This window comes from Rhamphochromis longiceps, linkage group LG7 (genome assembly GCF_057381845.1).
Source record: "Rhamphochromis longiceps isolate RC_006_pf linkage group LG7, R_longiceps_female_GT1.1, whole genome shotgun sequence".
NCBI classification, from domain to species: domain Eukaryota; kingdom Metazoa; phylum Chordata; class Actinopteri; order Cichliformes; family Cichlidae; genus Rhamphochromis; species Rhamphochromis longiceps.
In genome coordinates, this window is record NC_140563.1 from 60198959 (window position 1) to 60213253 (window position 14295).

A 14295-nucleotide genomic window follows, 5' to 3' on the forward strand; every position below is an offset into this window, starting at 1 on the left:
TTTTTAAATATTAAACAGAGTTTTCTTGCTCTTAAAAAAGAAACTGAAGCATATTTCAAATACATAACCAAGGTTATTTATATATATATATATATATATATATATAAATATAAATATATATTTAAATATATATTTAAATATATATATATTTAAATATATATATATATATATATATATATAAATATATATATATATATATATGTATTTTTTATATATATATATATTTAAATATATATATTTAAATATATATATATATATTTAATATATATATATATATATATATATATATATATATATATATATATACACACACACATAACAAGACTTAGATGGTATGAGCAAGTGCCGTAAAGACAGCTTACTGGACAAAAGATGCTGTGGATGGAGCTGTCAGGCAGGAGGAAAAGAGGAAAACCATCATGGATGTCATGAAGGACCTTTAGTATGTTAGTGTTGCAGAAGACGGTGCTTCAGATTGGATGAGATAGGCATATGATCTGGATATATTCATTTTTACGTTAAATTTCAACTCAATATTGTTTATGACCAGTAATACTATTTTCAGGTTTATATACTTTTCTATATACTCTACCGCAAGTTACCATTGTGATGTACCCTGGCAAGCAACCACCTCAATAATGAAAACTAACCTCACCAAGACCATAATATTGCTTCATAATACAGGCCTCTGATAATGTTATTTATGTTGTTATTGTCTGATGCTGGAAAGAAATCGTACTATTTCACACAATCATTCCAAATAAATTTTCATTTTCCCTATATTTTTTTTTCCGTAGAAAGCCCAAATTTAGATTTTTTTATGGTTAGATTTTTTTAAGTGGGTCTAACGTTTCTTCATTATATTTTTAAATGATTTATTAAACCAGTTATTATTAAATCAGATTTAAAACTAATTTTATTAATTGTAATTTGTAATTCATAACATATATTATTTTCTGCACATGGGTCTTCCTAAAGAAAAACTAAAACGTAATCAGTTTTATGACAGAATTTTCCATCACTCTTTATACAAGGAGAACAACACCGCACTACTCCAGCGGTGTGATGGAAAGTTCCAGAGCAGATGGACCTTGTGGTAAGACTGCTATTCATTTTTTCCTACCTTGACATTTTTAATGCTTTACCCCAATTTGACCAGCAGATGGTAGCAAACACCACAATGACTAAAATCCATTAATGTTAAATAATACCATTAATGCCATCATTTCAGTTAGCAATAGCAACATTCGCATAAAAACTGAAAGATCCCTCTTCGATCCCAGGAGTGCTCACAAATCCTTTTGGGGTTGCGTCGGGAAATAAACGACCTTCAATTGCTTCCTTTAGTCACAATGGTGTCAAGAACTCGGTGTAAAAATCTTCCAAATCAAATATGCAGACTTACTCGCTGTGGCGACCCCTTGTGACCAATGTGACTAAAGGAGCAGCTGAAAGTCGCTTATTTCAACACAACCGACTATAAATTGCCACAGAGAAGAACTGGAGAAGCTCTTTGTACTGTGTAAGCTCACATTATTTTAAATTTCGTTAAATTTCGTTTTAAAACGGGAGCTATGTCCTCGGAGTCACGCACCTCAATGAAGACTTGTTGAGAAGACGGTGAAGATGCCCACTGAATGCAATAGCAGCTGTCTCGTCTACACAGTTATCCTCCCATAACAAATAAATTAGTCAACATGGCCGCAGAGCACCTAGCCCCACATAACTGAGACACGGAATAAAACAACACAGGTAAATACAAATATGGTATTCGCGTTTTTAAAAAACACGTAAAATTCATGATCTGCATGCTTTTGTTTGTATCCGCAACTGTAAACTAACATGCTACGAATTATTTACATAAAGCTATAGGTACATTTGTTATTAAAATGTCATATTCAAATAATAAACGTAAGGATTACAACACACAACCAGTTTATATTTTAATTTTATTCGTTTTATTCTGAACGCACGCGCGTGTGAATTTCTTTAATAATAATAATAATGATAATAATAATAAAAGACCCGTTCTTTTCATCTCTGTTTTCACAGATTTAATGGCGTTCATGTCTCGATTCTCTCGGTCCCGGAGCAGCTCCAGGTCTCCGAGCCGAAAAGACTCTGAACGTTCCTCCCCGATCCTGACCGTCTCCGAGCTAGAAAGGCTCCTTTACACGGGCAAAACGGCCTGCAACCATGCAGACGAAGTGTGGCCACGACTCTATATCGGAGACCAGTGAGTGTTTCTAACCTCTAAACGGTGGCAGAAGAAGTAAATACTCAGAGTGTCTTAATAACAGTGAATAAATACTTAAAGTATTAATTTCTTAGTAACGTATTACTTAGAAATAAAAATACCCATTACTACGAGTCAGTAATGAGCACCCAATGAGAACTAATTTTAATGAAGTAAATATTCTGGCATTCCACCATATAAGCTGAAAGTTGTTTAGTCTAAAGCAAGCGTATTTATCTAACATCTATATCTAGCTCCATCACCCAGCAGTATCTGTTTGTCTCATTCATAAGCTTAGGAGTCACATAAGAGTTACATGTCAGCATAAATCATACAAGTTATGTAGTCAAGTGAAAACAGTTTAACTGCTAGAGCTGGAAATACCTTCTCTCCTCTGCAGGGACATTGCATCAGATCGACGAGAATTGGCCAAACTTGGCATTACACATATCCTCAACTGCGCACAAACGAAGTGGCGCGGGGGAGCCGAATATTATGCTGGGATGAACATCACCTATCTTGGCATTGAGGCTCATGACTCACCAACTTTTGACATGAGTGTTAACTTCTATCCTGCTTCTGAGTTCATTCACAAAGCCCTCACCAGTGGAGGTTTGTCTGAGTCTGGGTGTGTGGGGGTCTGTGTGGGTAGATTCTCTGTTCTACTGTGTTTGATTTTAATTTTATGATCTATTAACTTTTAAATCTATGCACTCTTCCAATTGTTATTTTTTGCATGCTGTGTTTTTTGTTATTTAATTGCTTACAAGGTATCTTTGATTCTTTTGAAAGATGCCTATGAAAAATGTATTATTAATTGATAACATGAGGGAAAATTATCATTTCAAATAGCAGGTCATCTAGCAGTTAGAAGCTCTGTGTTCTGCATATCAAAAAAAGATCCCGGGGCAAGACTGAACCCCATATAACCCTGATGGCCTGATGGATAGATATTGACTAAAGTAATTTTAAGTAAAAATGAGTTATTATATTACTAGAGTAAACAAATACATTTGTTGTTTGACCTAAGACTTAAGACCTAAGACTGTTCTTTGACCTAAATGGTACATGGTAAATGGCCTGTATTTGTATAGCGCTTTTCTAGTCCCTAAGGACCCCAAAGCGCTTTACACAATCTGTCATCCACCCATTCACACACTGGTGATGGCAAGCTACATTGTAGCCACAGCCACCCTGGGGCGCACTGACAGAGGGGAGGCTGCCGGACACTGGCGCCACCGGGCCCTCTGACCACAACCAGTAGGCAACGGGTGAAGTGTCTTGCCCAAAGACCTAAGACCTAAAAAATTTTCAGACTGTAGTATCTTCTACATTTTAAATGAATCTCTTTTTGATCTAGGAAAGGTCTTATATAACTACTGGGAACGCTTAATGTAACCTTGCTTTAGCAGATTCATCCATTTGTATTTGAATGGCCCTGTTTTTAGTTTATAAATTTTCCCACTACATGCTGTTGCTTCTTCAAAAACACTTAAATGTTGTGTTATATAGTTAGACTTGTGTGGCTCAACAGGTCTAAATAATGATGCAAATGTCTAATGTAGTGAAGAAGAAGAAGAAAAGAGGAATTTGGGGCACAGCCCTTGTCTTAACTGGTCATTTAGCTTTTTCTTTAAAGTATGAACAAATATTTAGTATATTGCTTTACACTGATTACATGAAACTATTTTCATTTATATAAAATATGTATAAATATTTTTAGGGTAGCTAATAGTCTTTTGTAAATCATCAATTTATCCTAGTAATTTGCACTGGGATGAGGGGAGCAACCATTTGTGTTTAATAGCAGTGATCAGGGGCACAGCTATCCTAAAACCACGCTGAAGATTGTAATATAAACAAACATCCACAAGCTCACACTCTGGTTCTGTATGTCTCTTTTGCAGACTGTATAAAAATAATGGAAGTTTGTGACATCATCCATTGATTTCTGGAATCTGGCGTAATGTTAGTTTTGTGGCCACTGGCATGTTGTTTTTGGAGCCAGAGATGGTGGGAATTCCAATTGCAGAACAAACTGACCATTTTAAGCAAAACATTTTGACCTAACATTTTGTAATCTTATGGAATTGTTTATGTCAAAAATTCCACGCAGGAAAAAACGTAATCTAGAATTAAATTCCTCTGCATAAATTCAACAACCTGTGCATGCAGAACTTTGATTCACACTCTCACTCTTGCTCCTGCAAATGAACTGAATTTTGACTGTTTGGAGCAGAGCCCAAAGGAAGAGGGGTTCTAATGTGATTGGTCACTTTTAATGGACATTTCAGGTTACTGCATTAAAGCAAGGTGGCGCCATGATCAGCGTTGTTTTGAACCGTATTTGTGTACAATTTGGAAACTAAATTTGGAAGCCTCTCCAGTGCTTATGTTGCTGCCAAATGGTCACTCAGTGAAACACAGCTGTACACCTCTGGCTGCAGAGTTCCACTCACTGCGGGTTCAGGTTCCAGTATTATAGGTCATCTAGATAAAGTTACACGTCCGCTGAGCAGTGGACAGAGAGGAGTATGTGACAGACTGTCTTTTTACAATATATGACAACAATAAGTAGCTCATTTGTCTGATCTGAACAGTTCAGGTTGTTTCTATCATTTTACGTAAATCATCTTATGTAAATCTGGTGGTACTTAGATCTGTGTTTACTAGTAAAGCATTCTTCACTGTTTTGATAAACAGTGAACAAATGCTCTGATCAAATGCTGATTATCAGCATTTTACAGCTTTGGAAGAAGTGTCCTAAATCTGCTACTTATATAAAAGTAATACAATAGTGTATGTATATTCAGTAAAAATAACATTTTACTGAAATAAAAGTATAAATGTGCTGCAATAAAATCTACTTGAATCTCTATAAAAGTATTTACTCATTAAAGTCTCCACCCGAGCTGGAACAAATTCACTGTAGCTAAAACACACCATAACTTATTATTTATTTTGCCTGTTTATAGTTTGAATAAATTACAAAATCACTATGAAAGATTTGATATGTGTGCTGCACATCAATAATTTGTTGTCTTCAGGATTTGTTGACTTTTTGAAAGTTAAGTTTGCCATTTTAACTATAGCTGTAATTTCCACTGTACATGGGTGGATGTATTGATTTATCACTGGCTTCACTCTAATACAGAAAAAAATGCAAAACCTGAAACTCATCCAGTCATGATACGTGCAGTTACATGTGTTGCTGAAGGCTGAGCAACTTTTTATTGGCGAATGAAATGTCTGTATTTTGGCCAAAGTTATAATTGCTGGATCACAATGCACACTTACTTTCCTGAGCCTCGTTATGTTTGTTTGTTTGTTTGTACAAGATATTGATATTGTACAAGACTAATGGAACAGGAGTGCTGAGGCTTCAGAGCTCGCCTTAGAATCCTCCAGTTTTAAAGATTCATGTAATCCAGTGGCAGTTGTTGATATTTCCACTGCTACACAGCAAACAATAACTGTTGACAAACTTCATTTTTCAAATAGTAAAAAAATGCATTTTAAAACAACGCTGATGTTTCTGCCACAGTGGATACAAAGCAAACAGTTTTGTGTATGTGCTGGGTTCTTTGTGTGCATGGCTACTGAGTTCTATGCAGGTTGTTTAATTTGCGTGGACTTGTGATTATGTTTTTTGGTATGTGCAGGTAAGGTTCTGGTCCACTGTACTGTGGGAGTGAGCCGCTCAGCTACTCTGGTGCTAGCCTACTTGATGATCAGACAAAATCTGACGCTTGTGGAGGCCATCAAGACAGTAAAAGACCACAGAGGTGTCATCCCTAACCGAGGTTTCCTCCGCCAGCTGAATGGCCTGGACAGCATCCTGAGAGAGAGCCGAAAGACATCACCATAGAGCTGAAAATACTGTCAAGACACACTCCACCTGAGGTAGCAGCCCATTACACTGGGAGATATTCTGGGACCAAACTAGGAGCAACCTGTGAATTTCTGACTTTGCATCTCTGAATGGTAGCCAGTGATACCACAGATCAAGTGATGCCATTATTTTCATAGTCAATTTGCTCAGTTTGTTTAATCTTTGTAGTTCTGTAGACTCTGAAACAGCAGCACCAAATAATTTTATATTCCTTAAGATCAAAGTTTACTGGTACATTAAGATTCTAAAAAATTAGAAACTTTTATTAATAATTCCACTATTTCCTTCAAAGTGTTTTTTTCAATTTGTAACTGACCTCTGCCTTTCAGATTCATTCACGCACATAATGGTAGAAATTTTACAGCAACATCAGTTGACCTATGTAAGTTAAGTAGTAAAACCTTACCTTTGACGTATAGGATTCAAAAGTTGACTGCGAGTCCAAAATTGAGGAAACTGCTGCACGGGGTTTGAGTCAGATGTGAAACAGGAGTTTGGTGTGTAACCTCTGAATTATGTTAATTTAGGCTATGTCCACACTAGCCCGGATAGATTTGAAAACGGCGTTTTCGTCTGAAAACGCTCCGCGTCCACGCTGTGCGTCCACATTGAAACGGCCAAAAACGCTTACGTTCCAGTCCTGCGCATGCGCAAAAGTGGGTGAGAATTAAAGAATTTGACGAAAAGCTATCTGGAGCATGTACAAACTGATATTAATCTTTTTTAGGGCTGTCAAAATTGAGAGCAATCAAAACAACTGCTGTATAATGCCCTCCACTATCTTTGTTTAATTGGTCACATGAATGCATCACAGGACAAAAATGCATCATCGTTTTAGAAAGTCTGCGTTTTCGAGTGTGCACACTGCGACGGGACAGCTCCGTTTTGAAATATATGCATTTTCGAGAGCGTTTTCAAAACGCTGCGTTTTTCCTTGGGGAAAATGCCATCTCAGTGTGGACGGGAGGCCAAAACGGAGAGAAAACTATGCGTTTTCAAAAGAAAACACATTAGTGTGGACGTAGCCTTAACTTAGCTTCTATTTATTGATCTGAGATCTAGTTTCGATGCTCGGTAAACAATTTTTGCACAATTATGGCTGATAAGGGGAAAACACCTACGTTAAAAGTATAAAGGACTAGAAACAATCATTCTTATGGTTGACAAGTGCTAACATGTTTATTCATGGTACCATGTTTGCAGTTATCTTGACAGCCACAGATGTCCACAAAATTTATGCCAAAAGCTTTTACAGGATTCATCTACACATGTTTTTGGACGCTTCTGCAGTTTCGAACTCATATCCATTGTTTTTCTTTTTAGTCAAGCTTGTAGAGAACACGTCTAACAGAGATTCCTGTCTGACTTTTTTAAATTTCAGAAGAAAATAGTCAACCTGAGGCAGGTTATCGCCAACCTGATTAACATATCTGGGGTCTGAACCCAGCAAAGAGTCACAAAATAACCCCAGCAGACACTGTGATATTGAATAGGATGTTAATCTTTTTTGTTATCTAGTCTTTGTAGAGAAATAGTTCCACATATGAGTTGTGCCAAGGTTGCAGATGTGAGTTTACTGTTGTCTTGACATACTTTCTGAGTGTTGTCTGACTTTCTAGCAAGAGAAAGTATGTGTTCAAGAATGGTTTTATATCAGTATTTTAATGATTACAACAAAATGAAATAAACAAAACTGCCTCAACCCAGAGAGAAGTAACAATATCAAAAAACTTCAGCTGCTTAGTTTGAGCTAACCAACCACACACTGAACTATACACTGAACTACTCAGATCACAAGGTTTATAATGCTGTTTATTGGTCCTGGTAGTCCAGAAACGTTAGGTTTATAACGTTTTGTGTAAATTCCCTCTCAGTTGTTAAAATGAGAGGGAATTTACACAAAGGTAACACAAAGGTACTTGGCTTTAAAGTTATGTGAAGATAAGAATTTTAAAACAGACTCCATGTTCTTGTCTGTCTATTTGGAATTAACATTATGTGGCTGTAACTGCATTACAAAATATATTTTTAAATAGATAAGAAAAATGAAAGGTGCGAGTGATATTACAAAAATCAAATCATTAAGCCTAAAATTCAAACAGGCATTGTTGTTTAAAATAGTTGTATAGATTTGCAAGTCTTAAAGATTTGTGAATCCACTTCATGCCTGAAATTAAACTGGCAGATGTTTTAAAGTGGTTAATGAAGTTATGAGGTCCTTTGCAGAAAGGAAAGGTATTTTACTATGATCAAAAATTATAATATGTAAAAGTAGAATAGAATCGTATATTAAAATAAACCTCAGCCTGTTAAAAAAACATGATGAAAATTGGCAGAAGAAAATTGTTTGTGCTAGGAAATTTAAATGTTTGTGTGACAGCAACATTAGGCCCTGTGTGATACTCCATATCAATTTAATGTATTCCCTCATCATGTTGAAAGTAATTTCTTTAAATGTTCCACAACTTTAGCCCGAATCTTATGGATAAAATACACGGGTCACTGTTATGATTCAGGAGTGTCAGTAATTAAAAACTGATCACAACTGACCCTAAGCAGACACGTTCCTTGTTGTATTTTCTAGTTAATATAGAGCGTAAATAAGTTATATCAACCCCCAAAAATGTTCTTTGTGATTTTTTCCCCCGTGGTTCCAGTCACTTTTACATTTGTGAAGTGCCCTATAACCCGGGTCTAATCCAGCAAAGTTATGTAGCTTATAGAATTCCAGCGTAATTACAGCATATATAATGTAATTATTTGTTTGTGAACACAAAAGCAAATGCACCAATTGCAATTTGGTTGTTTGCTTCCAAGTTCCTTTTTTTTGCTGATTCAGATTTTTTTTTCTAAAAACTATAACTTACAGCATATACAAACAAACTTTTCAACTTTTCTCAAAGTAAAATATTATTTTCATACTAAAAGAAATAATTAAACTTCCTAAATCCCCCAAATTGCATTAAATAACAGGATCTTCTCTTTTTTAAACAGTGAAAAGAGGTACAAATAATTAACAGAAATGAGTTGGTATATACCCACTGTTATCTGACATATCTTAACTTACCAAAAGTAAGCAGGTGGATTTATATAACAAAACAAATATCAGGTAGTTGCATTATTTCCAGTATGTTTATAAATTTACCAGATAAAATTATGTTGACCTCTCTTTCTTTAACATTTTTTTTAATTTTCATAATTTTTCTTGTAACTGTTTTTTTTTTTTCAGAGCAGCTTCTGGTTGGCTCTGAGCTCTGAATAGCGTAAGGCTGTTCCAAGTAGATGGTCCCTGGCCAAGCCATTGTTGCATCTTTAATTAATTAGTTGCTTACAATTTGGTGTTGTGTAAGTAAACCTTTTTATGGGGTAATTTATCAAAATAAATTCGTGCTCTCTAAGTATCTCCCAGTCCAGTGTATCACCTTAACTTTACAGTGACTGTTAGCTGTCCAGAGTACTACTCGAAGTGAAGATGTAGTATGCTAGCTCAAGAAGCATTTTGAGTAGACATGCAGTGAGAGACAATACCACAGATGTGCCGTTGCAAAAGCTACCAACTGCCTGGATAACATACACAGTAATCATGCTGCGTGCACAAGTCGGGTAAAGTCTGCTGTTTTGTCTTGATGTTAAAAGTGAGGCTTGTAAAAAAAAAACTTTAGAAGAGCCAATTCTGTGCTTTTAACCAGCATTTCAAATACTTTCCAGTGTGTTACTAACGATTACCTCAAGAATGATGTTTGAAACACATATTTTGTGGCTTGTAGAATTTGTGCTGTGTAACATCACCATGTTGAAGTACAAGGGGGAATGAATTGAGCATTGTTACTCTCAGCAAATGGAGATAAAAATAACCCCCCAAAATGAGGATCTGTACAGTCTGTGGATATTAAAGAGGGTGTACTATGCTCATTATATATATATGCATATGTAGACGCATTAGTGTTAAAATATTGGATTTTCATATTAAACATGTTTAAAGTGTTTAAAGTAAATACACTGATGCCAGTGTATTTACAAGTAATTTTTATTTACAAGTAAAACCTCTGGCTTCACATTGTACAGTTTCACACAGCTTTTTTCTACTCTTAGCTCTTTATTATCTCAGTGAGTACAGATATCTCCAATAAGGTCATCTCAGGCACACAGCTCTAGTCTCCCAACCCATATGGTGTTCAAACCTGTTTGCAAGGAGCAGCAAATCTAAAGAAAGTTGGCTGTTCTTCAGACAGAGGATAAACTTAGTGCCTGCACCTACACCCAGCATAAAAGAAATAGTATAATCTATTATGATTGAAGAATAAAAATGAGAATCTGGAAATGAGCAGACTGTGCTATTACTATTGCTCTCAGCAGCTTGGTTGCTGGCAAATATGAAGTGTTGTCAGAATCTCCAAGTAAGAAATACATTCCTTCCCACGCACTGCTGACTCTGTTGTGCTTGTTCCAGGTCCATTGTGTAACTGACGCCACCAACATTAACAGGATGCTTACATTAGAGACTTGTATTTTGCGTTTTGTTTGGGTTTCCAGGTTTGGGTTTGCGGGGAATTGCCAAAATTAGAGACGGGACAGCCTGTGAAACAGGAAATGACTGCAGTGTAATCCATTTATTTCAACACAGTAACTGTATTCTTATTATCACTTTTTTAAACAGTAACTGTAATGGAATACAGTTACTCATATTTTGTATTTTAAATACATAACGCCGGTACATGTATTCCATTACTCTGCAACACTGCTCTTGGCAAGAAAGGGTGTATTTCACAAAATACATACCTGTATTTTGAACCATTGTATTGGAACGCAAAAAAGAACAACAAGCAATCTGAACTCAACTGTCATGACTTTTCAGTGACAATTTGTGTGCATTTTATAGGGAATTAATTGCATCTTAACTGGGTGCTTAGGGCTCAATAGATAATCAAATGGCCACATCAGACTATAACTTTCTGTTATAGAAAGCATATAAAGATGGATGGAATACCCATTATCACTTCCTGCCTTTTTAGCCCATGTCTTTGAGTGTAACTAGCATGACATTACCATAGTATTGTAGCCACAACTTGTGCCTGACCCAAATGGTAGCTCACTTGATAACAGTAGTTTATTGTTGTATATCTAAAATGCTGTGTCAGCCATAAGAGAAACTATTAAAAAATGTTAAAAAGTCCTCCAATGTTTTTATGTACAATATCTAAACAGATGCTAAAACATGTCTACATTACTTATTTGTTCAAAGGAGCTACCTGTCACTTTCAGTCATCAGATACCTTTTTTTAGAATCAAGCAACTAAACAGTGACAAAATATCACAGTGATGCGTAAAAGTCAATTTGACTACATATTTGCTACAATTGATAAAATATGTTTTAGTCAGGCTCATATCCTCTATGCTAACAAGAATAGGGAGCTGTGATGTTGTCCATCTTAATGTCTATGCCTTGCAGTATTAAAAATTACTTCTACTGGCAAAAACCCACTTTATGTGTGTTTTTTGCAAGGACTGTGGTGCTTTTTCAGTTCCGTCATTCCAATTCCATCGCAGGTACAATTTTTAGTGACCATTAACTTAAGGGCAATATACATAAAAAGTGATAAGTGAAAGAAATGCAAACGGAAGATGTAACATTGCATTCGAAGGGGGATAATGAAATGAACGTCCTGTTTAGAAATATCAAAATAATTTACATTTAGAATAAATAAATGCTAAAATAATTGCTCTTTGTGACATTTTTCATTCAGATTGGCCCATCCTTTAAGGAGGAGATAGGGTGCATATATACATACATATAGTGGAGGAAGTCATTGTTTGAGCCCCTGCTAAATGTGTAAGTTTACTAACTTAAAAAACAAATGAACTGTAGTAGTAGTAATTTCATTTTAATGGACAGAGAAAAATATCAACCAAAATCCAAAAAACATGAAAATTATGGTTTGAGTGAAATAAGTATTTGATCCTCAGGCAAAACATGACTTAGTACTTGGTAAAGAAGCCCTTATTGGTAGATGTAGTTGTGAGATGTTTTTTGTAGTTGTCACCAGGTTTGTGCATTGTAGCAAGTGTGACCCACGCTTGGCAGTGTAATTACAGAGTCTTCATTTACAATGTGCATTGTAATCTTGTGCTTGCGTGAGCAGCTTTCCAGCTTCTGGTCACTTGGCAGTGCTTCTTGCCCTCGCTCTTCTTGCTACTGCTCTCCTCAGCTACTGCAGAAAAAGTGGATGCATGATTATGATGATAGGTCCTTGCTGTGTCTGCCAGCCTCCCCTGACTCTACACCCTTACCCCGCTGCACCATCCCTCCTCTACGGCAGAGCCAAAGACAACACCCCGCCACACAAACATCTCAGGAGTGATTATGGCCCAGAAATTTTCTAAATCCTTTAGGTTTTTGGAAACTTGAAGCTTTAGCTGCCTTCACTGATTTTCTATAGGACTGACATCTGAAAACTGGCTAGGCCACTTCCTGACCTTAATATGCTTCTTTTTTTAGCCACTTCTTTGTTGTCTTGGCTATATGTTTGGGGTATTTGTCATGCTGGAAGACCCATCCACGATCCTTCAGTGTTCTGGCTTGGGAAAGGATGTTCTTGTTCAACATTTTACAGTACATGGCCTGCCAATTGGTTCCTTAATGCAGTGAAGTCATGCTGTAACCTTAGCAAAAAAAAAACAGCCTTAAAGCATAATGTTTCCAGCTGCGTGCTTGACTGTGGGGATGGTATTCTTTGGGTCAACATCTTTCTTCCCTAAAACGCTCAATTTTAGTTCTATATGACCACTGGACTTGGACTGATTCTTATATAGCACTTTTCTACTTTCCTAGAGCACTCAAAGTGCATAATACAACAAGCCACATTCACACAAGCACTGTCTTCTATGCTTTAAGTGCTTTCTATCTAAGCATTCACACACATTAATATGAGCTTGGGGTTAGGGTTAGGATACTTAGCATGCAGACTGGGGCAGCAAGGGATGAAACCACCAGCCTTCCAATTAGTAGCTGACCTGCTCTACCTCCTGAGCTACAGCCACCCCACTTTCACCTGACTGTTCCCAGAATCATTTAGAAGTGTGCAAACTGCACATGTGCTTTCTTGACCAGGGGGGTCGTGTGGGCTCAGCAATATTTTAATCCATTACAGTTTAGAGTGTTATCAATGGTGTTCTTGGCGACTGTGGTCCCAACTGCCTTCAGATCGTAGTCTTGGGTCATGATCATCCTTACCTATTAAGGCAAGATCTTACATGGAGACCGAGAATGACTGATAGTCGTTTTATATTTTTATTCCATCACACCAGCAGCTTTCTCACAAAGCTTTTCCTGAAGGCTTTGAGATCAGAAATTGTAATGTTTGATAGACTGAATATAGTCTTTGTGCTACATGGGCACATAACCAATCTGTGGAGGCCAGAATTCTGGCTGTAGGTTATAGGGGATCATTTACCTATTCCACTAAATGATATGCTATTCAATTTATAACTTTTAAGTAATGGAGTTGTCTGGATTTTTGATTGATATTCTGTTTCTCCATTAAAATGCAACTACAATAAAAATTAGAGACTGTTCATTTCTTTGTAAGTGAGCAAACCAAATTCAACAGAGGATCAGATCATTATTACCCTGAATATACTGTATGAACATTATTGTAAGAATATGGGATTCTGATTGATATGATTGATATGATGATGTTGCTTTAATGCGTCAATTAGTATTTGGAAAAAAAGGAGCATGGTTTGCAAAATTTGGCAAAGCATCCTTAGTTTTACTGAGTTAAAGCACAGGAGAGGCATATATATATATATATATATATATATATATATATATATACATATATATATATATATATATATATATATATATATATATATATATATATATATAGATATATATATAGATATATATAGATATAGATATATATAGATATAGATATATATAGATATAGATATATATATATATAGATAGATATATATAGATATAGATATATATAGATATAGATATGATAATTTCTAGATGGGACCTGTATTACCATTGTATTACCTATGCTGTATTGCATTTGCATGTTTTGTATCCGTGAATTTTTTGTGCTGTGATTGATGTTGTTCTCAATTCCTGTTTCTATCTCTATTGTTTTGTTATAGAGCCCTTTCTATAGAAAAACTT

At 35.9% G+C, this 14295-nt stretch overlaps 1 protein-coding gene across 2 annotated transcripts; it reads left to right on the plus strand.

The window, feature by feature from the left end:
* The first annotated feature begins 338 nt into the window (after positions 1–338).
* LOC146666534 (dual specificity protein phosphatase 26-like) lies at positions 339–14025 on the plus strand. 2 transcript variants are annotated; one of them, XM_085414642.1, is made up of 4 exons: positions 339–1752; positions 2053–2236; positions 2637–2848; positions 5899–14025. In XM_085414642.1, the coding sequence occupies exons 2-4, from the start codon at positions 2058–2060 to the stop codon at positions 6102–6104; spliced, it is 597 nt and encodes a 198-aa protein (XP_085270768.1). In that variant the 5' UTR covers positions 339–1752; positions 2053–2057; the 3' UTR covers positions 6105–14025. The 2 variants fall into 2 exon arrangements, with proteins under 2 accessions (XP_085270768.1, XP_085270767.1); XM_085414641.1 differs by having other exon boundaries at positions 339–1096.
* The last annotated feature ends 270 nt before the right edge of the window (positions 14026–14295 follow it).